The sequence below is a fragment of the Mobula hypostoma genome, chromosome 19 (genome assembly GCF_963921235.1).
Source record: "Mobula hypostoma chromosome 19, sMobHyp1.1, whole genome shotgun sequence".
NCBI classification, from domain to species: domain Eukaryota; kingdom Metazoa; phylum Chordata; class Chondrichthyes; order Myliobatiformes; family Myliobatidae; genus Mobula; species Mobula hypostoma.
In genome coordinates, this window is record NC_086115.1 from 10,815,687 (window position 1) to 10,840,943 (window position 25,257).

Sequence of the window (25,257 nt, forward strand, 5' to 3'; positions counted from 1 at the left end):
AGAGTGAGAAGTGACATGACTGAAACCAATCGAATGGTGATAGTGAATGAAGAGAGGACGTTTCCTACGGTGGGAGAATCTAAGACCAGAGGACACTGCCTCAGAATAGAGGGGGCATCCTTTTAGAATGGAGATTAGGAGGAATTTCTTTAGCTAGAGAGTAGTGAATCTGTGGAATTTGTTGCCTCAGGCAGCTGTGGAGGCTGTCTTTATGAATATTTTAGGCAGAGGTTGATAAATTCTTGATTGGTTCAGGGCATGAAAGGAGATGGGGAGAAGGCAGGAGATTGGGGCTGAGAGGGAAAATCGATCAGCCATAATGAAATAGAAACATAGAAAACCTACAGCACAATACAGGCCCTTCGGCCCACAAAGCTGTGCCAAACATGTCCTTACCTTAGAGCTACCTAGGCTTACCCATAGCCGTATATTTTTCTAAGCTCCATGTATCCATCCAGGAGTCTCTTAACAGACCCTATCGTATCTGCTTCCACCACCACCACTGGCAGTGCATTCCACGCACTCACCACTCTCTGTGTGAAAAACTTACCCCCGACATCCCCTCAGTACCTATTTCCAAGCACCTTAAAACTATGCCCTTTCATGCTAGCCATTTCAGCCCTGGGGAAAAGCCTCTGACTATCCACACGATCAATGCCTCTCATCATCTTGTGCACCTCCATCAGGTCACCTCTCATCCTCCGTCGCTCAAAGGAGAAAAGGCCAAATTCACACAACCTATTCTCATAAGGCATGCTCCCCAATCCACGCAACATCCTTGTAAATCTCCTCTGCACCCTTTCTATAGTTTCCACATCCTTCCTGTAGTGAGGTGACCAGAACTGAGCACAGTACTCCAAGTGGGGTCTGACCAGGGTCCTATATAGCTGCAACATTATCTCTCGGCTCTTAAACTTAATCTCATGACTGATGAAGGCCAATGCACCGTATGACTTCTTAACCACACAGTCAACCTGCGTAGCAGATTTGAATGTCCTATGGACTCAGACCCCAAGGTCCCTCTGATCCTCCACACTGTCAAGAGTCTTACCAGTAATTCTATATTTTACCATCATATTTGACCTACCAAACTGAACCACCTCACACTTATCCAAGTTGAACTCTATCTGCTACTTCTCAGCCCAGTTTTGCATCCTATCAACATCCTGCTGTAACCTCTGACAGCCCTCCACACTATCCACAACACCCCCAACCTTTGTGTCATCAGCAAATTTACTAACCCATCCCTCCACTTCCTCATTCAGGTCATTTATAAAAATCACAAAGAGTAGGGGTAGCAGAACAAATCCTTAAGGCACACCACTGGTCACCAGCCTCCATGCAGCATATGACCCGTCTACAACCACTCTTGGCCTTCTGTGGGCAAGCCAGTTCTGGATCCACAAAGCAATGTCCCCCTGGATCCCATGCCTCCTTACTTTCTCAATAAGCCTTGCATGGGGTACTTTATCAAATGCCTTGCTAAAATCCATATACACTACATCTACTGCTCTACTCTCATCAATGTGTTTAGTCACATCCTCAAAAAATTCAATCAGGCTGGTAAGGCACGACCTGCCTTTGACAAAGCCATGCTGACTATTCCTAATCATATTATGCCTCTCCAAATGTTCATAAGTTTTACCTCTCAAGATCTTCTCCATCAACTTACCAACCACTGAAGTAAGACTCACTGGTCTGTAATTTCCTGGGCTAGCCCTATTCCCTTTCTTAAATAAGGGAACAACATCGGCAACCCTCTAATCCTCCAGAACCTCTCCCGTCCTCATTGATGATGCAAAGATCATCGCCAGAGGCTCAGCAATCTCCTCCCTCACCTCCCACAGCAGACTGGGGTACATCCCATCCAGTCCCAGTGACTTATCCAACTTGATGCTTTCCAAAAGCTCCAGCACATCCTCTTCCTTAATATCTACATGCTCAAGCTTTTCAGTCCGCTGCGTCTTCCCTACAATCACCAAGATCCTTTTCCGTAGTGAATACTGAAACAAAGTATTCATTAAGTACCTCTGCCATCTCCTCCGGTACCATACACACTTTTCCACAGTCACACTTGATTGGTCCTATTCTCTCCTGTCTTATTCTTTTGCTCTTCACATACTTGTAGAATGCCTTGCAGGTTTCCTTAATCCTGTCCGCCAAGGCCTTCTCATGGCCCCTTCTGGCTCTCCTAATTTCATTCTTAAGCTCCTTCCAGCTAACCTTATAATCTTCTAGATCTCTATCATTACCTAGTTTTTTGAACCTTACATAAGCTCTTCTTTTCTTCTTGACTAGATTTACAACAGCCTTTGTACACCACTGTTCTTGTACCCTACCCCTCCAATGCTATGATGAAGGAGATAGAATTGTGATCTCTATCTCCAAAATCCTCTCCCACTGAGAGACCTGACACCTAACCAGAGTCATTTCCAAATAACAGATCAAGAAAAGGGTACTAATTATGGATGATCAGCCATGATCACAGTGAATGATGGTCTGGCTCGAAGGACTGAATGGCCTACTCCTGCACCTATTGTCTATTGTCTATCAAGTACAGCCTATCCTCTTGTAGGCTTATTTACATATTGTGTCAAGAAATCTTCCTGAACACACCTAACAAACTCCACCCCATCTAAACTCCCCACTCTAGGGAGATGCCAAGCAATATTTGGGAAATTGAAATCTCCCACCACAACAACCCTGTTATTATTACTCCTTTCCAGAATCTGTCTCCCTATCTGCTCCTCAATGTCCCTGTTACTATTGGGAGGTCTAGAAAAACACCAAGTAGAGTTATTGACCCCTTCCTGTTTCAAACTACCACCCACAGAGACTCCGTAGACAACCCCTCCATGACTTCCTCCTTTTCTGTAGCCATGACTCCATCTCTGATTAACAGTGCCACGCCCCCACCTCTTTTGCCTCCCTCCCTGTCCTTTCTGAAACATCTATAGCCTGGCACTTGAAGAAGCCAATCCTGCCCCTGCACCATCCAAGTCGCTGTAATGGTCACAGCATCATAGCTCCAAGTGCTGATCCATGCTCTAAGCTCATCCGCTTTATTCGTAATACTCCTTGCATTAAATAGACACATCTCAAACCATTAGTCTGACCATGTCCCTTCTCTATCATCTGCCTTTACCTCTATTACTACCCATCACCTCTATTACTACCTTTGAGGTCCTGCTTCTCAACTTCCTTTCTAACTCCCTGTAGTCTGTTTTCAGGACCCCCTCCCTTTTCCTACCTACGTCGTTGGTACCAATATGTTCCACGACCTCTGGCTGTTCTCCTTCCTACTTCAAGATATCATGGACACGATCTGAAACATCCCGGTCCTTCGCACCTGGGAGGCAAACTACCATCCGTGTTTCTTTCCTATGTCCACAGAATCGCCTGTCTGACCCCCTAACTATAGAGTCCCCTATCACTGCTGCAATCGTCTTCCTTTCCCTACCCTTCTGAGCCACAGGGCCGGACTCTGGAGCAGACTCGATGGGCCAAATGGTCTATTTCTACTCCTGTACCTTGTGGCCTGATATATAATGAAACTTGTTGTTTTTTTAGCAGCAGTGCAGAACAATACACGAGATGTACTATAAATTACAATAAGTATATATTAGAACATTAAATATGTAATGTAAGAAGAGAGGAAGAATAATGAAATAGTGCCCATGTATTCTTTATGGGTTGAGCTGAGAAATTGAGGGGTAAAAGGACCCTGATGGCAGTTATTTATAGGCCTCCAAACAGCTGCAGGGATGTGGACTACAAATTACAACAGGAAATAGAAAAGGCTTGTCAGAAGGGCAGTGTTATGATAATTGTGGGTGATTTCAACATGCGAGTGGCTTGGGAAAATCAGGTCGGCACTGGATCTCAAGAGAGAGAATTTGTAGAATGTCTGCGAGATGGCTTTTTAGAACAGCTTGTTGTTGAGCCCACTAGGGGATCGGCTGTACTGGATTGGGTATTGTGTAATGAACCGGAGGTGATGAGAGAGATTGAGGTGAAGGAACCCTTAGGAGGCAGTGGTCATAACATGATTGAGTTCACTGTGAAATTTGAAAAAGAGAAGCCGAAATCTGATGTGTCGGTGTTTCAGTGGAGTAAAGGAAATTACAATGGCATGAGAGAGGAACTGGCCAAAGTTGACTGGAGAGGGACACTGGCGGGAAGGACGGCAGAGCAGCAGTGGCTGGAGTTTATGCGAGAAGTGAGGAAGGTGCAAGACAGGTATATTCCAAAAAAGAAGAAATTTTCGAATGGAAAAAGGATGCAACCGTGGTTGACTAGAGAAGTCAAAGCCAAAGTTAAAGCAAAAGAGAGGGCATACAAGGAAGCAAAAATTAGTGGAAAGACAGAGGATTGGGAAGTTTTTAAAAGCTTACAGAAGGAAACTAAGAAGGTCATTAAGAGGGAAAAGATTAACTATGAAAGGAAGCTAACAGATAACATCAAAGAGAATACTAAAAGCTTTTTCAAGTATATAAAGAGTAAAAGACAGGTGAGAGTAGATATAGGACCAATAGAAAATGATGCTGGAGATATTGTAATGGGAGATAAGGAGATGGTGGAGAAACTGAATGAGTATTTTGCATCAGTCTTCACTGAGGAAGACATCAGCAGTATACCGGACACTCAAGGGTAGCAGGGAAGAGAAGTGTGCGCGGTCACGACAGAGAAAGTCCTCAGGAAGCTGAATAGTCTAAAGGTAGATAGATCTCCCGGACCAGATGGAATGCACCCTTGTGTTCTGAAGGAAGTAGCTGTGGAGATTGCGGAGGCATTAGCGATGATCTTTCAAAAGTCGATAGATTCTGGCATGGTTCTGGAGGACTGGAAGATTGCAAATGTCACTCCGCTATTTAAGAAGGGGGCAAGGAAGCAAAAAGGAAATTATAGACCTTAGACAACAGGAATTCTGCAGATGCTGGAAACTCAAGCAACACTCATCAAAGTTGCTGGTGAACGCAGCAGGCCAGGCAGCATCTCTAGGAAGAGGTACAGTGGATGCTTCAGGCTGAGACCCTTCATCAGGACTAACTGAAGGAAGAGCTAGTAAGAGATTTGAAAGTGGGAGGGGGAGGGGGAGATCCAAAATGATAGGAGAACGACATTCTCCTATCATTTTGGATCTCCCCCTCCCCCTCCCACTTTCAAATCTCTTACTAGCTCTTCCTTCAGTTAGTCCTGACGAAGGGTCTCAGCCTGAAACGTCCACTGTACCTCTTCCTAGAGATGCTGCCTGGCCTGCTCCGTTCACCAGCAACTTTGATGTGTATTGCCTGAAATTATAGATCAGTTAGCTTGACATCAGTGGTTGGGAAATTGTTGGAGTCGATTGTCAAGGATGAGGTTACGGAGTACCTGGAGGCATATGACAAGATAGGCAGAACTCAGCATGGATTCCTTAAAGGAAAATCCTGCCTGACAAACCTATTATAATTTTTTGAGGAAATTACAAGTAGGCTAGACAAGGGAGATGCAGTGGATGTTGTATATTTGGATTTTCAGAAGGCCTTTGACAAGGTGCCACACATGATGCTACTTAACAAGATAAGAGCTCATGGAATTACGGGAAAGTTACAGACATGGATAGAGTGTTGGCTGATTGGCAGGAAACAGAGTGGGAATAAAGGGATCCTATTCTGGTTGGCTGCCGGTTACCAGTGGTGTTCCACAGGGGTCTGTGTTGGGGCCACTTCTTTTTACATTGTACATCAGTGCTTTGGATTATGGAATAGATGGCTTTGTGGCTAAGTTTGCTGACGATACAAAGATAAGTGGAGGGGCCGGTAGTGCTGAGGAAACAGAGAGTCTGCAGAGAGACTTGGATAGATTCAAAGATTGGGCAAAGAAGTAGCAAATGAAATACAATGTTGGAAAGTGTATGGTTATGCACTTTGGCAGAAAAAATAAATGGGCGGACTATTATTTAAATGGGGAAAGAATTCAAAGTTCTGAGATGCAACAGGACTTGGGAGTCCTCGTACAGGATACCCTTAAGGTTAACCTCCAGGTTGAATGGGTGGTGAAGAAGGCGAATGCAATGTTGGCATTCATTTCTAGAGAAATAGAGTAAAGGAACAGGGATGTGATGTTGAGGCTCTATAAGGCGCTGGTGAGACCTCACTTGGAGTACTGTGGGCAGTTTTGGTCTCCTTATTTAAGAAAGGAGGTGCTGACGTTGGAAAGGGTACAGAGAAGATTCACTAGAATGATTCCGGGAATGAGAGGGGTAACATATGAGCAACGTTTGTCCGTTCTTGGACTGTATTCCTTGGAGTTTAGAAGAATGAGGGGAGACCTCATAGAAACATTTCGAATGTTGAAAGGCATGGACAGAGTAGATGTGGCAAAGTTGTTTCCCATGATGGGGGAGTCTAGTACGAGAGGGCATGACTTAAGGATTGAAGGGCGCCCATTCAGAACAGAAATGCAAACAAATTTTTTTAGCCAGAGGGTGGTGAATCTATGGAATTTGTTGCCACGGGCAGCAGTGGAGGCCAAGTCTCTGGGTGTATGTAAGACAGAGATTGATAGGTATCTGAGTAGCCAGGGCATCAAAGGTTATGGTGAGAAGGCAGGGGAGTGGGACTAAATGGGAGAATAGATCAGCTTGTGATAAAATGGTGGAGCAGACTCGATGGGCCGAATGGCTGATTTCCGCTCCTTTGTCTTATGGTCTTATTCATTGACCATTAGGAAACCTAATGGCGGAAGAAAAAATTCTGTTCCAAAATGCTGAGTGTGTGTCTGCAGGTTCATAAAATTTGTATAATATATATTTTAATTTTAATTGCATAGTATTTGATTTGCATAAAATTTGCAAATCTTGTACCGTGTGTGCAAACAGACACTGTCATTCCAGTAGCTCATCAGAAAATCATCAGTTTCCTTTTAGAATCACCAAAATAGACAACAGCATAGTCCCTGTGTTCCATCTTCCATGTGTTACGTACCCCGTAACTGGGTTGCCAAACCAGCAGAAATGGATCACTCAGTTGGAGTCTGGAGTACTAGAACTAAGAAAGTTTTATTAAAGAAACAAGCAACACAGTAATCGAAAGGATAATAAATGCAACAGTTCAGTGATGATAAACACACATGTGCACAGAATTAAGATAACAGCATCAATCAAGCTCTATCGTTGTCTAGGGGTAAATGACCAAATTTCAAAATGACTCAAAGTTCAGTTCGCAGTAATCGTTGCCATGGCGATGGACAAGGTGGGGGAAGAGAGACAGAGAGAACAGGAACAACTCATCATTCAGCACAGCTTCACTCACAGACCAGCGAGATGGCTCACAAACAGCTTTTGGGCGGGTCCTTGGTGATGTCACCTGAGGTCACCGACTGTGACCCCTCCTCCAGATGCGGTCGATCCTCTGCAGTGAACCCGGCACCCAGGCAAGGGCGGACACACACCGGGTTCCCGCTGATCGTACCTTTCCACCCTTGTCGTTGTCTGGCACTTCTCACCCACTCGTGAGAGGCGCACCGCTTCCAGGGTCTCGTTACCTCGGGTGGCGTGTGTGTCTGTCTTAGCGAACCTGTCCCTTTTTATCCCCCTGCTGGGGTATCGCCTGTCCATCACTTCAAACAGTTCAAGGTTCAAAGGGGGGAGCCGCTCCAGACAGCTCTTCCTCCCACATCCCTTCATTACACATCTCCAGACGCTGCTCCATTGTTCCTTATCTCTCCTTTCCCTGAGGGCAGGTGGCAGACCAACTGCTGATGCCACTGATGCTAGCCCAGGCCAGCAAACATCTTAATTTTATGTGTATTCTCGTAACACTTCCCCCCTTTAAGGATTTTTACCGGGAGGTAAAAATTACAAACATGACTACATTATCTGATACATACACAATATACATCTTTAACAGTTATTTAGCTAATACAGAGAATTTGAAGCTGTCAACACCTTGACAGACAGTCATCACATTTTCTGTTCCTTTTACACGTGTTATTAATAATCCCTTAGACCAGGCTCCAACTCAGCAAACTTCATAGTGGCCAAAAACACTGATGAATTGCGACCAATGTAACCTCTCATTTGGTTTTGTCCCGGACCACAACAACAAGGGTCGTCCCATTCCGACTCAATTTTCTCTCGCAAGGGTTTAGTAGGAGGGGGACGGGTATTGACCGCAGAGTTATTGCAAAACTTCCTGCAGTACCCCACCATCTCCAAGAGCCTTCCGAGGGCCCTCTTGTCTGTCGGGGTTGGGAGGTCAGCGATAGCCTGCACTGTAGCTTGCATCACTGCCAGCTGCCCCTGTGTCACCACAATTCCCAGGTAGGTGACCCTCGTGTGGCCGAATTCATTTTTTTCAAGGTTCACTATCAAACTGGCTTCAGACAGCTGTATTAAATTGCCAATACACACCTCTGTGGTCATCAGCCCTTTAGTCACTGAATTACTCGAAAAATATGGGTGTTGTTTACTTGGCTGCCCTATTGTAACCACAATCGCCCAACGTCCCAGTTCTTTGCATTTCCTCGGGACAATCAAACACATGGGTGCGAGTCGTTTAATTACTCCTTCGGGGATTAAGGGAGAGACCTTATCAGTAGACCTGGCCAAAACAATAGCCTTCTCCCATCTGACCGATCCCATCCTAATCTTTTCAAAATGGTTTTTTTCTCTTATCAAGGGGCCCCTAGCTTCATTGATTTCCACGCTAACACCGACTAGGTTTGTTAGCATATCAAAAGCCGGTGACCGTCTCAGTTCGCGTCGGTCATGATCAATAACATTTTTCCCCCTGGGCAGCCGGTAACTCTCTTTCATGATTCCACCAACTGTTTCCTCCAGCACCGCAAAATGTCCACCGGGGGGTACCTCGTGGGCCATGTTAAAAACCTCATCCCCATAACTCTTTTGCACCACCCCCCACTCCTCATCTGCGGATGCTGTACTTGATTTCCCTTTCTTCCTTAGCACTTCCTCATCCGCACAATAGCTTGTCAAGGCTGTGTCAGAGAGAGCGGTCTCGGCAAAAACCATCAGCCCCTCGTCTCGCTCCTGCGTCTGCACAACTTCTTTCCTGGCTACTGCTACGTCCGTCCCAGCTCCCTCACTACCTCTTATCTCACTACACCCTGTCTCATACAAGGTTGGCAGAAATGTTTCAGCCAAATTCACCATCGCGGGCGGGGCCTCCATGCTGGCAGGCTGACCCGTCAATCTCACGACTGGGAACACGATTCCTCCGGCGATGTCATTACCGAGCAAGACTTCCACGTCTTTCATCGGTAATTCGGACCTCACCCCGATCGTGACTAGTCCAGAGACCAGGTTGCTCTGTAAATGTATCTGGTGCAAAGGGACTGACTCTGTCCCTTCCCCAACACCTTTGACCTTGACCTCCCCAGTCTGGGTCTCTGAGCTAAACTCTAATACACTCTTCAGTATTAGTGACTGACACGCTCCCGTGTCTCTCCAGATCCGCACTGGAACTGGTTTTAACCTCTCCTTCACTGACACCAGTCCGGCCGAGATAAACCTCTCGCGCCCTTCCTGGACTTTTTCAGACCTGTCCTTCCCTAGCGGTTCGCTTAACAGCTCAATACAGCCATTCAAAATTTCCGCTTTTCCTTTCCCCGTCTCCTTCCTTGGGGCAAAGCACCTGGACGCAAAGTGTCCGACTTTCCCACAATTAAAACAGACGACCCCAGGAGACTTCCTACCAGACTGCTCCCGGTCTACCTTATCCTTTTCACTAGTCCCCGGCTTACTTTCTGACTTTTCCGGCGGACTCTCCCCTCCGTCCTGACTACCCTTCTGGTAGCCTTTACTCGGGGCAAACTTCATTTTATGCGTCAACGCATACTCATCCGCTAACTTAGCAGTTGCGGCTAACGTGGCTGCCTCTTTCTCATCGAGGTAGGGTCTCATACCCTCAGGGACACAACCTTTAAACTGCTCAATCAGAATCAGCTGCAGCAGTCTGTCATAATCCCCCTCTACCCCCTTCGAGGCGCACCAACGCTCACAATATGTTTGCATCTCGCGAGCAAACTCCAAATACGTGCGGTCCCATCGCTTCCTCGCATTCCGGAACCTCTGCCGGTATGCCTCCGGGACCAACTCATAAATCCTGAGGATGGCCTCCTTCACCACCTCATACTTCTGGGCATCTTCCGCGGATAAAGCGGAGTAAGCTTGTTGGGCCTTCCCTTTCAGTACACTCTGAAGTAAAACAACCCACTTATCCCTCGGCCATTCCTGACTTATAGCCACCTTTTCGAAGTGGAGAAAGTACCGATCCACATCGGTATCGTCAAATGGGGGAACCAGCCTAACCTCCTGGGTCGCCCGGAACCCTCCACCTTGGTTCGGCACGAGCCCCTGCTCGGCCCTTATCTTTAACTTCTCCAGCTCAAATTCCCTTTCCCTCTGTTTCTTCTCTCTCTCCAACTGTCTGTCCCTCTCTCTCTCTTGCCTTTCTACCTCTCTCTCCTGCCTTTCTAACTGCTTCTCTTCGTGTTCTAACTGCCGTACCCGGAACTCGTGCTCGAGTCTCAGTTTTTCAAGCTGTACCTGTACCGCGTCTCCAGCAGGTTTTTCAATAGACACCTCCCCCAGCTCACCTTGGGGAAACACACCTTTAGATACATAGTGCTCTACAATAGCTCTGTGTATCTCCTCTCTCCTCATTGTCGACTTCACCTTAGCAAGATTCACCCGTTTTGCCACAGCTATCAATTCCGATTTCCTGGCATCCTCTAATGCCTCCAAGGTCGGCGCCTTTATAAATTCCTCAACCTCCATTTCTGCTGTTTGTCTTTTCTTTCTTTCGGGAATTTTAACCCAATCAATTTACTCCGTCCCAAATTTAGCGTTCAAAATCGCGGACGAGAACCCCACTTATGTTACGTACCCCGTAACTGGGTTGCCAAACCAGCAGAAATGGATCACTCAGTTGGAGTCTGGAGTACTAGAACTAAGAAAGTTTTATTAAAGAAACAAGCAACACAGTAATCGAAAGGATAATAAATGCAACAGTTCAGCGATGATAAACACACATGTGCACAGAATTAAGATAACAGCATCAATCAAGCTCTATCGTTGTCTAGGGGTAAATGACCAAATTTCAAAATGACTCAAAGTTCAGTTCGCAGTAATCGTTTCCATGGCGATGGACAAGGTGGGGGAAGAGAGACAGAGAGAACAGGAACAACTCATCATTCAGCACGGCTTCACTCACAGACCAGCGAGATTGCTCACAAGCAGCTTTTGGGCGGGTCCTTGGTGATGTCACCTGAGGTCACCGACTGTGACCCCTCCTCCAGATGCGGTCGATCCTCTGCAGTGAACCCGGCACCCAGGCAAGGGCGGACACACACCGGGTTCCCGCTGATCGTACCTTTCCACCCTGTGCGTTGTCCGGTACTTCTCACCCACTCGTGAGAGGCGCACCGCTTCCAGGGTCTCGTTACCTCGGGTGGCGTGTGTGTCTGTCTTAGCGAACCTGTCCCTTTTTATCCCCCTGCTGGGGTATCGCCTGTCCATCACTTCAAACAGTTCAAGGTTCAAAGAGGGGAGCCGCTCCAGACAGCTCTCTCTCCCACATCCCTTCATTACACATCTCCAGACGCTGCTCCATTGTTCCTTATCTCTCCTTCCCCTGAGGGCAGGTGGTAGACCAACTGCTGATGCCACTGATGCTAGCCCAGGCCAGCAAACATCTTAATTTTATGTGTATTCTCGTAACACATGTTATCACTCATCTTGTCCAAAGCACTTCAGTACAAACACGATGGGCCAAAGGGCCTGTTCCTGTGCTCTACTGTGCCATGTTTTATCCCCTTGAAGCTTCTTTGCATCCACCTCTGTACTCACAAATCCATCTGGTTTAGTATTTTGAACAGTTACAACTTTTGCTGACAGAGCTATCGCAATCTTTTGCTAAAGTCGAGTGTACCTTCATATGCATTCGAATGTATGCGTTAGGGCACCGTGGTTAGCGTGACACTCTTATAGCTCACCGAGTGATAGAGTTCGGAGTTCAATTCCCCTGTAAGAAAGTTTGCACGTTCCTTCCCGTGTGCACGTGGGTTTCCTCCACGTGCTCAGGTTTCCTCCCACGCTCTAAAGACCCGCTGGTTAGTAGGTGTGTCATTGTAAGTTGTCCTATGATGTGGCTTGGGTTGCTGGGTGGTGCAGCTTGGCGAACTGAAAGGGCTGATTTCGCACTGTGTCTCTAAATAAATAAAGGAGATACCTGTTGTGACTGAGAGACACTGAAGCTGGAGGAGATAAAGTCTTTGTTCAGCAAAACAAGCCGGCGTCATAGTGGAGACTAATCCAATATTATATGACATTTTTCAATGCTAAATATCAAAGGTAACACAGGACAATTCTATAGTTACAATGTATCTGCAATGCTTCCTTTGAACTGTATATCATTTTCAAACACCTAGATCTTCAGACATCCAAAATGAATGCTAATCACCATTGTCTCTGAGCTGCATTCATGTATATGCAGACATTTCAGGTCAATGAGTGTGCCTCGGTTTGCAATCGACCCCATTCTGCAGGTTCAAGAACATCATTGTTCTGAGATGCATATTAAACTCAATCTACAATCCACATTCAGATCTGAAGACTAGTTGCTATTGAAATTAATATTTGCTATATTCCTTAATTCTAGAGTATGCCCTAACACCTGTAAATAAAATAGCATCACATAATCAGCATTCAGAAGAAAGCAAACACAAGTTTTACACAATCTTTGCAAGAAAAATCTCAATTGGAACAAAAGCTAATTATGCAGTGTCTGCAGAGATGTTTAGATGGGTAAAGTGAACGGGCAAGGGTCTGGCAGATGGAGTACAACGTTGGTAAATGTGAGGTTGGCCACTTTGGAAGGAAAAATGGAAGATCAGATCATATTTTAATGGAGGAAGACTGCAGCATGCTGTTTTGCAAGGCTTCACCTTGAGTACTGCAAGAGTCCTTACTTGAGGATTGATGTATTGGCTTCAGAGCCATTGCAGAAGGGATCCACAAGTTGATTCCCGAGTTGAGGGCATTACCCTATGTGGAGTGATTGGGACAATATTCACTGAAATTCAGAAGGATCTCAGAAACATAAAATAATAAAAGGGATAGAGAAGACAGAGACAGGAAAAATGATCCACTTCCTAGAACTAGAGATCATAGAATTGAGGGGATAGATTTAGGAAGGAGATAGGGAGAATCTGAAAGTAGTAGAATTCTCTGTCCAGGGAAGCAGCAGAAGCTACTTCATTAAATATATTATTGGGGCTACTGTGCAGGACTGAACGAAGCTCCAGATAGTTGTGAACTCGGTCAGCTCCATCAGGGACACTAGCCTCCCCAACATCCAGGGCACCTTCAAGGAGTGATGCCTTAAAAAGGCAGCATCCATCATTAAGGATGCATATCAATCAGGAGATGCCCTCACCTCACTGCCACCATCAGGGAAGAGGTATAGGAGCCTAAAGACACACACTCAGCAATTCAGGAACAGCTTCTTCCCCTCTGCCATCCGATTTCTGAATGGACATTGAACCCATGAACACTACCTCACTAATTTTAATATAGTACTTATTTAAATAACTATTTTAATATATAGACAGTTCTTTTTATCATGTATTGAATTGTACTGCTGATGTGTCATTTCGTGACTTGTGGTGGTGATATCAAACCTGATTCTGATTCTAATGTATTTAAGACACAGTGAGATATATTTTCGCCTAACAGTGGAATTGAGGGCCATTGAATTGATCTTATTTCTACCATCCTTCACATACATGAGGAGTAAAAATCTTTGTGTTACATCTCCATCTGAATGTGTAATTTATAGCAATTTGTAATAAACAATATGTACAACAGGACAGTCAATATAGCATAGAAATACAATTTGTATCAGTGTGAATTAATCAGTCTGATGGCCTGGTGGAAGAAGATGTCCCTGAACCTGTTGGTCCCGGCTTTAATGCTGTGGTAGCGTTTCCCGGATGGTAGCAACGCGAATAGTTTGTCGTTGGGGTGACTCGGGTCCCCAATGATACTTTGGGCCCTTTTTATGCACCTGTCTCTGTAAATGTTCTGAATAGTGGGAAGTTCACATCTACAGATGTGCTGGGCTGTCCGCACCACTCTCTGCAGAGTCCTGAGGGAAGTACAATTCCCATACCAGGCAGTGATGCAGCCAGTCAGGATGCTCTCAATTGTGCCACTGTAGAAAGTCCTTAGGATGTAGGGATTCATGCCAAACTTCTTCAACCATCTGAGGTGAAAGAGGTGCTGTTGTGCTTTTTTCACCACACAGCTGGTATGTACAGACCACGTGAGGTCCTTGGAGATGTGGATGCTGAGGAACTTAAAGCTGTTTACCCCGCAATCCCAAATCCATTGTTGTCAATAGGGGTTAGCCCATCTCTATTCCTCCTGTAGGCCACAACCAGCTCCTTTGTTTTTGTGACATTGAGGGAGAGGTTGTTTTCTTGACACCACCGTGTCAGGGTGATGTCTTCCTCTCTGTAGGCTGCCTCATTATTATTTGAGATGAGGCCAGTCAATGTAGTATCGTCTACATTGGCGAAAGGCAGGTAGAAGGAGCGGAGACCACGGACAGATCAGTCATAATCTTATTGGGTGGTGGAGCAGGCTCGATGGGACAGAATACCAACTCCTGTTCCTGTTTTATTGCAGATTGATCCAGATCATCATCGTGTTGTGAAACTACAGTGATTTGTGCTTTGTTGTTGAACTGCAGGGATTTGTATCTTGCTAGTTGGTTCAAGAACACAATGTTCGAAGGGAAGCAGCTGCTCCTGAACGTGTGTGCAAGGTGCAAGCTGATATATTAAAGCATACTGTCTTTGCTTTTGTAGATATCGTCAAATTACTCACGGAGAACACTGAAGAAATCCAGAACAGCTACATGAAGGTAAGAGTGAAGATGTCATCTCATTAGGTTTTTCAATGGTTCAATTTATCAGAGAATATGATTCGATGGTTCTCCAAGTCTCCCGACTCAAGGACTTGCATAGCGAGAGCTGTCACTAACTCAAATCCCGTATGTCTTTGGAATGTGGGAGGAGACCTACTCAGCAATGGGAAGAATGTACAAACTCCCTTACAGAATGGCAGAATTGAAGCCAGGTCTCTGGTCACTGGCACTGAAATCATTACACTCACCACTACCAAATCACCCCAACAATTGCACTGTTAAGTTGATGTAACAGTCTAATTGAGCCAGGACCAAACTAACCCAGTGCACAGTGAACTGATGGCTCACAGAGAGAGCTGCTACCCGACATCACCCACAGGCTGTCTGCGTGGAGTTCGCATGACCTCTCTAGGAGCTCCAGTTCCCTCTCAACGACATGCGGTCGGGTTGGTTAATTGGCCTCCGTAAGTTATTCCTGGTCTGAAGTTAGAAGGTAAATGATGAGATTAGAACATACAGCATAGTGCAGGCCCTTTGGCGCATTGTGCTGTGCCGAACTTTTTACCTACTTTAAGATCAATCTAACCCTTCCCTCCTATATAGCCCTCCATTGTTCTTTCATTCATGTGCCTATCTAACAGTCTCTTAAATCTCCCTAACGTACTTGCCTCTACCACCACTCCTGCGTTGACAGTTTATTCCCCTCCACAGATGCTGCCTGACCTGCTGTGTTCCTCCAGCATTTGGTGTGTGTTGCAATCAATCAATCTTTCCCTGGTACAAACACTCAGCTCTGAAGCTGGTGACTGTGGGATGCTTTTGGGTGAGATGGTTGTCCTCATTCCTCAAGTCACTGGAGGATTGTTAACTTCCCCTAAATGCCCCGAATGTATCTGTGTCTACCATCAACCCCGGCAGCACGTTCCATTACCCACCTCTCTCAGTGTGAAGAACTTAACTCTGACATCCCCTCCTCGCTAAACGTTCCTCCAATCGCATTAAAATTATGCCCTTTCGTATTAGCTATTTCTGCCCTGGGGAAATAGGTGCTGGCCGTCCACTCGATCTCTGTTTCTTATCACTTTGTACGTCAAGTCAAGAAATGTGGAGACAATAACACCAGATTTGTGTAAAGAGTGGCTATCAGTCTCGGTGGGTTGAAAGCCCTGATTCTGTGCTAAATCTCTCTCTGACTCTGCGATTCTGTCACCTCCCACCTAGCTTCCCGAATGTCATATTCTGCCACTGTCTCACGGTTACCTTCTCCCCACACCTTTCTACACCCCTGAGGTACTGCAGAGACCACCTCCAGCCCAGAACCAAATGACAGCTCATTTTAAACTCTGCTAGCAGAATTTGCTGGTTGGATTTCAGATGAGACTTTACACCCAGCCTATCCAGAATCACTCAAAAAAGTGAAATACTTAGTGGGTATACTTGAGGCTGTGGTTGATAGGTTCTTGATTAGTCAGGGCATGAGGGGATATGAGGAGAAGGCAGGAGATTGGGGCTGAGAGGGCAAATGGATCAGCCATGACGAACTGGGAGAGCAGACTAGATGGGCCAAATGGCCTAATTCTACTCCTTTCTCTTATGGTCTTATGAAATGTTCCTTCTCAGGGAACACCTTAGTTCAAAGTACATTTATTATTGAATTACGTAAGCTTTGAGATTTGTCTCCTAACAGGCAGCTACGAAACACAGAAACCCAAAATAAAACCCTGGTGAATCTCCTAAGCACCTTCTCCAAAACCAGCATATCCTTGTGTCAGTTATTTCTCTCAAAGTTGGCCCTATTTTCTATCTTATTCCAGTGTAAGGTGAATACTTATCAATCATGCACAGACTTTCAAATTGCCTTGAGGAAAACTAGTGAACTCAAAGCCGTGTAGGATTTGAATGACATCACAACCTTTGGAGCCATTGTTAGCTTTTCGTCCTGCAACACTTGATTGGTGTTAATGTGAGAGAAAAGAGACATCGCCACAAGTGTGACTTCCCGATAGCCAAACATTTTGATTCTGATTCCCATTCCGACGTGTTGGTCTATGGCCTCCTCTTGTGCCAAGATGAGGCCACCTCAGGTGGAGGAACAATGTCTTGTATTCCATCTGGGTACGCCCCAACCTGACAGCAGGATTATCAATTTCTCCTTCCAGTAAACAAATTTCCTCTTCTCCCCCCAGCTCTTCCTCTATCCCCACTCTAACCTTTCACTTCTTCTCACCTGCCTATTGCCTCATCCTGGTTCCCCTCCTCCTTCCTTTTCTCCTATTGCCCACTTCTTTCTTCTTCAGTCCTTGACCTTTCCCACCCACCTGGCTTCACCTATCACCTTCCACGTTGCCTCCTTCCCCTTTGCCCCACCCCAAACTTTTTATTTCAGACATCTTCCCCCTTCCTTTCCAGTCTAGAAGGAGAGTCTGTTTACTCTTTTCTATTGGTGCTACCTGACCTGCTGAGTTTATTTTGGTGTGCGTAGCAAAGAGAAAGCAGTGATCTAGAACAGCGGTCCCCAGCCACCGGGCCGCGGACCGGTACCGGGCCACAAAGCATGTGCTATCGGGCCACTAGGAAACGGTATGATTTTGCAATATGATTTGGCGATAGGAGTCAGTTGCACCCTTCCTCATTCCTTGTCATGCACTGTTGAACTTGAATGCACGTGAGGTCATTACCCGCACGTCATCCATGTCAGCGCGGGAAGGAGAACAACTCCTCGAGCTTGCAAATGACGGCGGGCTGAAAAGTATCTTTGACATAACACCTCTGCCGGCATTCTGGATCAAAGTCAAGGCTAAATATCCTGAGATAGCCACGAAAGCACTGAAAACATTGCTTCCATTTCCAACATATCTCTGCAATGAATGCAACGAAAACTAAATTGCGGAATAGACTGGACATAAGGAACCCTGTTCGACTATCGCTGTCTCCCATCACCCTTCGATAGGACCATCTTGTTGCAGGGAAACAAGCCCAGGACTCTCACTGATTCAGCGATATTGGTGTGTTGCAATGATTTTATATGTTCATAAGGGGAAAATATGTGCTGTGTGTTTAATGTCCAAACGTTACTTAAAATGTTATGATGCTATTGACTTATAAGTGACTTATATAACCATATAACAATTACAGCACGGAAACAGGCCATCTCTGCCCTTCTAGTCTGTGCCAAACGCTACACTCACCTAGTGCCACCGACCTGCACTCAGCCCATTAACCCTCCATTCCCTTCCTGTCCATAAACCTATCCAATTTTTCTTTAAATGATAATATCAAACTTGTCTCTACCACTTCTACTGGAAGTTCGTTCAACACTTACTTCAAGCTCCCCTGTCCTCCTCTGATAATTGACTTATCACTATATTCATGCGAGGAAAATATGCGCTGTGTGTTTAATATTAAATTTGTTAGATAAACCCTTTTAGAAACGAAATTGAGTGTATTAGCCACTTATCACGTATATTCCGGTCGTGATTAACCCCCCCCCGCCCCACCGAACAGAATTGCCAAAAACAATTGGTAGAAAAAAAATCGGCACGTACACGCATTTGCACTGGTGCCTGCGCCAGGTTTCATGGTCATTGTAGTCTTTCTCAGGGTAAACACAATGCATTTGACTGCTACTCTTGTTCATTGGCAACCCTACACCACCCTCTCCCCCCCCCCGGTCGGCTGGTCCGCAAGAATATTGTCAATATTAAACCGGTCCGCAGTGCAGAAAAGGTTGGGGACCCCTGATCTAGAAGGGCCGAGATGGCCTGTTTCCGTGCTATAATTGTTATATGGTTGTATCTGTCATAGTCAGAGTTACAGAGCATGAACAGACCCTTTATCTCAACTGTTTTGTATCAATCAGGTATCTTCCTGAGTCAGCCCATTGAACTGAACTTAATCCCTAATGCCCCAAACCTCTCCTATCCAAGTACCTGCCCAAACGTCTTCTTAAATGTTGTAATTGTACCCACCTCTACATCTTCCAGCCTCCCCCCGCCCCCCATGGACTCTATCCTTCTAGCTGCCTCAGTAAAGCAGCCAGTTTAATTTTAATTTACACTAGAATTGCATTAAGAAAATTGAAATTGTGTTTGGTAATCTTGCTGCCTCAGTCAACTAACTTCAGGAGAGCAAAGAACACCCCCCGCCCCCCCCCCCCCGCTGCCGGATTGAAAATCAAAGTACTGCAGATGCTGGAAATCTGAAATAAAATGGAGAACACTAGGGATACTTGTCAGATTGGCCAGCAGCTGTGGAGAGAGAAGTATTCGGGTTGATGATCTTTCACCAGATGTATCCCGAGTCACCAAGTTTGCACGTCATTCTCTGTATGAGCTGGCAATCAATTTTTTATTGATGCATGTAAGGGAATTAAAGAAGGAAGTTTCAGAGAGTTCTTTTTCATACACAAGTACAGCAAGATACTGTAAAAGATTCAAAGTACATTTATTATCAAAGTATGTATGTAGTATACAACCCTGAAACTAGTCTTCCACACAGATGGTCACGAAACAAGAACCATGAAATCAACCTCTTCAAAGAAAAACAACAAATATCAAAATCCCCTCCCCCCAGAGCACAAAAAAAATTGCACAGAGGACAACCCAAAAATAAGAACAAACAAAAACACAGAATATTAAACACAAAATCAAGAGAAGTACTTCAGAATGCAGACTAAGCAATCAGGAGGGATGGATGATGGGGGTATAAATACCACCGGGCTAGACGTGCCCAGGCATCATCCCTGATGGAGATGGCGGAGTTTGCCATTGAAACGTCAGTTATAATTAATACCTATACCCGGCTGAAAGCCCGCGAAGAGTTTATTCGTCATATATGCTGGGAAAGTACGAGATATTTCCCTACAGCTTGGCTCAGTGTTCATTGTTTGCAGGCCATCCTGATTCAAAAATCGCCCACAAGTAGTAATAAAAAAAAAGCGATTAGAACTACAACTAGAGCACATCATCAACCTGAATTAGAGTCCAAATCTACAATCTGTGTCAATTAAACCTCGCTCTGGCACCGTCCGCTGACAGCATCGAGTGAGAGGGAGATCGAGATCAAGAACCTTCCCTTGGGAGTACCAAGCGAGAGTCAGAAAGAGGCTGTCACACACAGACACCTTCTCCGACAGCAGCAGGCGAGAGGGGCACGGGATATGTGAAGAGAGAGAGGAAAACTGGTCACATACAGACACCTTCTCTGGGAGCACTGAGCGAGAGGGGTGGGGGATGTGTGAAGAGAGAGAGGGAAACTGGTCAGACACAGACAACTTCGCGAGAGGCTGGGAAATGGTGCTGAACACTTTGCTCTTCCTCCAAACCCAGCTCGATGATTTCAATCTTCCTCAGCAAGATCGATGAGAGAAAACCACTTCCCTCTCTTCTGTGGCCCACTGTCTTGTCTTATTATATCTCTTCTTCAACTCTTTACCTCTTCCACCTCTCCCCTCTTCTTTCTTCATCTCTCCTTCCCACTCAACTACCAGTTTTACTCCCTCAGCCCTCCTCACTCCTGCCCCCTACCTTTCCAGTCCTGATGGAGTGCCTCAGCCCACAACACCAGCTGTTTATTCCCTCCATAGATGCTGACTGACCTGACGATTCCCTTTAGAATTTTCAGCATCTGCAGAATCGCGTGTTAACAGAATGCTGAAGGTAACATACATAAAAGTTGCTGGTGAACGCAGCAGGCCAGGCAGCATCTCTAGGAAGAGGTACAGTCGACGTTTCGGGCTGAGACCCTTCGTCAGGACTAACTGAAGGAAGAGTTAGTAAGAGATTTGAAAGTGGGAGGGGGAGGGGGAGATCCAAAATGATAGGAGAAGACAGGAGAGGGAGGGATGGAGCCAAGAGCTGGACAGGTGACTGGCAAAAGGGATATGAGAGGATCATGGGACAGGAGGCCCAGGGAGAAAGACAAGGTGGGGGGGGAACTCAGAAGATGGGCAAGGGGTATAGTCAGAGAGACAGAGGGAGAAAAAGGAGAGAGAGAGAAAGAATGTGTGTATAAAAATAAATAACGGATGGGGTACGAGGGGGAGGTGGGGCATTAGCGGAAGTTAGGGAAGTCAATGTTCATGCCATCAGGTTGGAGGCTACCCAGACGGAATATAAGGTGTTGTTCCTCCAATACCCCTTGCCCATCCTCTGGGTTCCCCCCACCCTTGTCTTTCTCCCCGGACCTCCTGTCCCATGATCCTCTCGTATCCCTTTTGCCAATCACCTGTCCAGCTCTTGGCTCCATCCCTCCCCCTCCTGTCTTCTCCTATGGTTTTGGATCTCCCCCTCCCCCTCCCACTTTCAAATCTCTTACTAACTCTTCCTTCAGTTAGTCCTGACGAAATGTCTCGGCCCGAAACATCGACTGCACCTCTTCCTAGAGATGCTGCCTGGCCTGCTGCGTTCACCAGCAACTTTGATGTGTGTTGCTTGAATTTCCAGCATCTGCAGAATTCCTCTTGTTTGTTGTTTGCTGAAGGTAATATGACAGTTACAAACTGCAGTGCCGTCAAACGAATCAAGTGCAAGGGTTGTGATAAGTAAGAATGAGAGATGAGGAGTTCATCTTTGTCATCTTATAACAGTGGGGTAGAAGCCGCCCCAGAGCCTGGTGGGACATGCTTTCAGGCCTCTGTATCTTGTCTCCGAAGGGAGGGGAGAGAAGAGAGAATGCTCAGGGTGAGTGGGGTCTTTGATTATTTTTGCTGCTTTACTGAGGCAGTGAGAAGTGTAGACAGAGTCTGTGGAAGTGAAGCTGGTTTCCGTGGTGTGCTGAGTTGTGTCCACAACTTCCTGCACTTTGCAATGGTGCTGGGCAGAGGCATCCAGATGGGATTCTTTCCATAGCGAGAGTTTCCAGCACCACCCTCATCCCAATCTCCTCACTCCCACCTGACGCACGCTCTAATCTCTAACCTTGTCTCACCCCAGGTGGTTCAGTACGAGGTCGGTTACATCGTGTGCGCCGTCATTGGGATCCTCCTGTTCCTCCTCATGCCCCTCGTTGGTCTCTGTTTCTGCTGCTGTCGCTGCTGTGGGAGGTGTGGAGGGAAGATGTACCAGGAGCAGACCAAGTCGATGGACACCAGGAGGAGGCTGCTGGCCGTGGCCCTGTTCGTGATCACGTCAGTCGTACTGTGAGTGAGATCAGAGCCACACTATTCCTCTTCAGGATCATCTTCACTATCACTGACACGTGTCGTTAAACTTTTCCCGTGGCTGCAGTACAGTGCAAGGATTAAAAATACAATAAACTACAAGATAAAATAAAATTAGTAAATGGTGTAAAGGAAAAAATAGTGAGTTAGGGTTTGTGGGTTGACTGTCCATTCAGAGATCCAAATTCTGAGTCACTGAGTGTGCGTTCAGAGTCCTGTCCCTCTCCCTCATGGTAACAGTGAGAAGAGGGCATGTCCTGAATGAGGGGGTCCTTAATAATGGATGCTGATTTCTTGGGATCTTAACTTTTGACTGGCTTTTGAAGATTCCTTGATGATGAGGTGGGGATGTTTGTGTCTGTGTAAACTCTTCAATGTTCCAGCATGGGATAAGCTGCCCAGAGGGACACAAGATAATTTAAAGTCACAGATTTCAAAGGCTCCTAGAGAAGGTGTGGCTCTCTCTACATTCTTCCATTGCAGGGACAGCACGGGTTAGACACAGAGTGAATCTCCCTCTACACTGTCCCATCACACACTCCCAGGACTAGGAAAAGACAGGTTAGATACAGAGTGAAGCTCCCTCTACACTGTCCCATCATACACTCTCAGGACAGGGACAGCACGGGATAGATACAGAGTGAAGCTCCCTCTACACTGTCCCATCACACACTCCAAGGACAAGGACAGCACGGGTTAGATACAGAGTGAATCTCCCTCTACACTGTCCCATCACACACTCCCAGGAAAGGGACAGCACGGCAGCAAGGGTTAGATACAGAGTGAATCTCCCTCTGCACTGTCCCATCACACACTCCCAGGACAGGGTCAGCATGGGTTAGACACAGAGTGAATCTCCCTCTACACTGTCCCATCACACACTCCCAGGGCAGGGACAGCACGGGTTAGATAAAGAGTGAAGCTCCCTCTACACTGTCCCATCACACACTCCCAGGACAGGGACAGCACGGGTTAGATACAGACTGAATCTCCCTCTACACTGTCCCATCACACACTCCCAGGACAGGGACAGCACGGGTTAGATACAAAGTGAATCTCCCTCTGCACTGTCCCATCACACACTCCCAGGACAGGGTCAGCATGGGTTAGACACAGAGTGAATCTCCCTCTACACTGTCCCATCACACACTCCCAGGACAGGGACAGCACGGGTTAGATATACAGTCGGGTTAGATACAGAGTGAAGCTCCCTCTACACTGTCCCATCACACACTCCCAGGACAGGGACAGCACGGGTTAGATACAGACTGAATCTCCCTCTACACTGTCCCATCACACACTCCCAGGACAGGGACAGCACGGGTTAGATACAGAGTGAATCTCCCTCTACACTGTCAAATACACTGTCCTGACAGCACGGGTTAGATACAGAGTGAAGCTCCCTCTACACTGTCCCATCACACACTCCCAGGGCAGGGTCAGCATGGGTTAGACACAGAGTGAATCTCCCTCTACACTGTCCCATCACACACTCCCAGGACAGGGTCAGCATGGGTTAGACACAGAGTGAATCTCCCTCTACACTGTCCCATCACACACTCCCAGGGCAGGGACAGCACGGGTTAGATAAAGAGTGAAGCTCCCTCTACACTGTCCCATCACACACTCCCAGGACAGGGACAGCACGGGTTAGATACAGACTGAATCTCCCTCTACACTGTCCCATCACACACTCCCAGGACAGGGACAGCACGGGTTAGATACAGAGTGAATCTCCCTCTACACTGTCCCATCACACACTCCCAGGACAGGGTCAGCACAGGTTAGATACAGAGTGAATCTCCCTCCAGACTGTCCCATCACACACTCCCAGGGCAGGGACAGCACGGGTTAGATACAGAGTGAATCTCCCTCTACACTGTCCCATCACACACTCCCAGGACAGGGTCAGCACGGGTTAGACACAGAGTGAATCTCCCTCTACACTGTCCCATCACACACTCCCAGGACAGGGTCAGCACGGGTTAGATACAGAGTGAATCTCCCTCTACACTGTCCCATCACACACTCCCAGGACAGGGACAGCACGGGTTAGATATACAGTGAATCTCCCTCTACACTGTCCCATCACACACTCCCAGGACAGGGACAGCACGGGTTAAATACAGAGTGAATCTCCCTCTACACTGTCCCATCACACACTCCCACGACAGAGTCAGCACGGGTTAGATACAGAGTGAATCTCCCTCTACACTGTCCCATCACACACTCCCAGGGCAGGGACAGCACGGGTTAGATACAGAGTGAATCTCCCTCTACACTGTCCCATCATACACTCTCAGGACAGGGACAGCACGGGTTAGATACAGAGTGAAGCTCCCTCTACACTGTCCCATCACACACTCCCAGGACAGGGACAGCACGGGTTAGATACAGACTGAATCTCCCTCTACACTGTCCCATCACACACTCCCAGGACAGGGACAGCACGGGTTAGATACAGAGTGAATCTCCCTCTACACTGTCAAATCACACACTCCCAGGACAGGGACAGCACGGGTTAGACACAGAGTGAATCTCCGTCTACACTGTCCTATCACACACTCCCAGGGCAGGGTCAGCAAAGGTTAGACACAGAGTGAAGCTCCCTCTACACTGTCCCATCACACACTCCCAGGACAGAGACAGCACGGGTTAGATACAGAGTGAAGCTCCCTCTACACTGTCCCATCACACACTCCCAGGGCAGGGTCAGCATGGGTTAGACACAGAGTGAAGCTCCCTCTACACTGTCCCATCACACACTCCCAGGACAGGGTCAGCATGGGTTAGACACAGAGTGAATCTCCCTCTACACTGTCCCATCACACACTCCCAGGGCAGGGACAGCACGGGTTAGATACAGAGTGAAGCTCCCTCTACACTGTCCCATCACACACTCCCAGGACAGGGACAGCACGGGTTAGATACAGACTGAATCTCCCTCTACACTGTCCCATCACACACTCCCAGGACAGGGACAGCACGGGTTAGATACAGAGTGAATCTCCCTCTACACTGTCCCATCACACACTCCCAGGACAGGGTCAGCACGGGTTAGATACAGAGTGAATCTCCCTCTAGACTGTCCCATCACACACTCCCAGGGCAGGGACAGCACGGGTTAGATACAGAGTGAATCTCCCTCTACACTGTCCCATC

General features: G+C 46.8%; 1 protein-coding gene across 1 annotated transcript in view; it reads left to right on the top strand.

Moving 5' to 3' along the window:
* LOC134358810 (prominin-1-A-like) overlaps window positions 1–25,257 on the top strand; it is a 108,015-nt gene that overhangs the window by 12,789 nt on the left and 69,969 nt on the right. Inside the window, exons 3-4 of the mRNA XM_063071317.1 lie at window positions 14,878–14,933; window positions 21,869–22,074. Coding sequence (XP_062927387.1) covers window positions 14,878–14,933; window positions 21,869–22,074 — 262 coding nt within the window. The remainder of the gene's footprint in view (window positions 1–14,877; window positions 14,934–21,868; window positions 22,075–25,257) is intronic.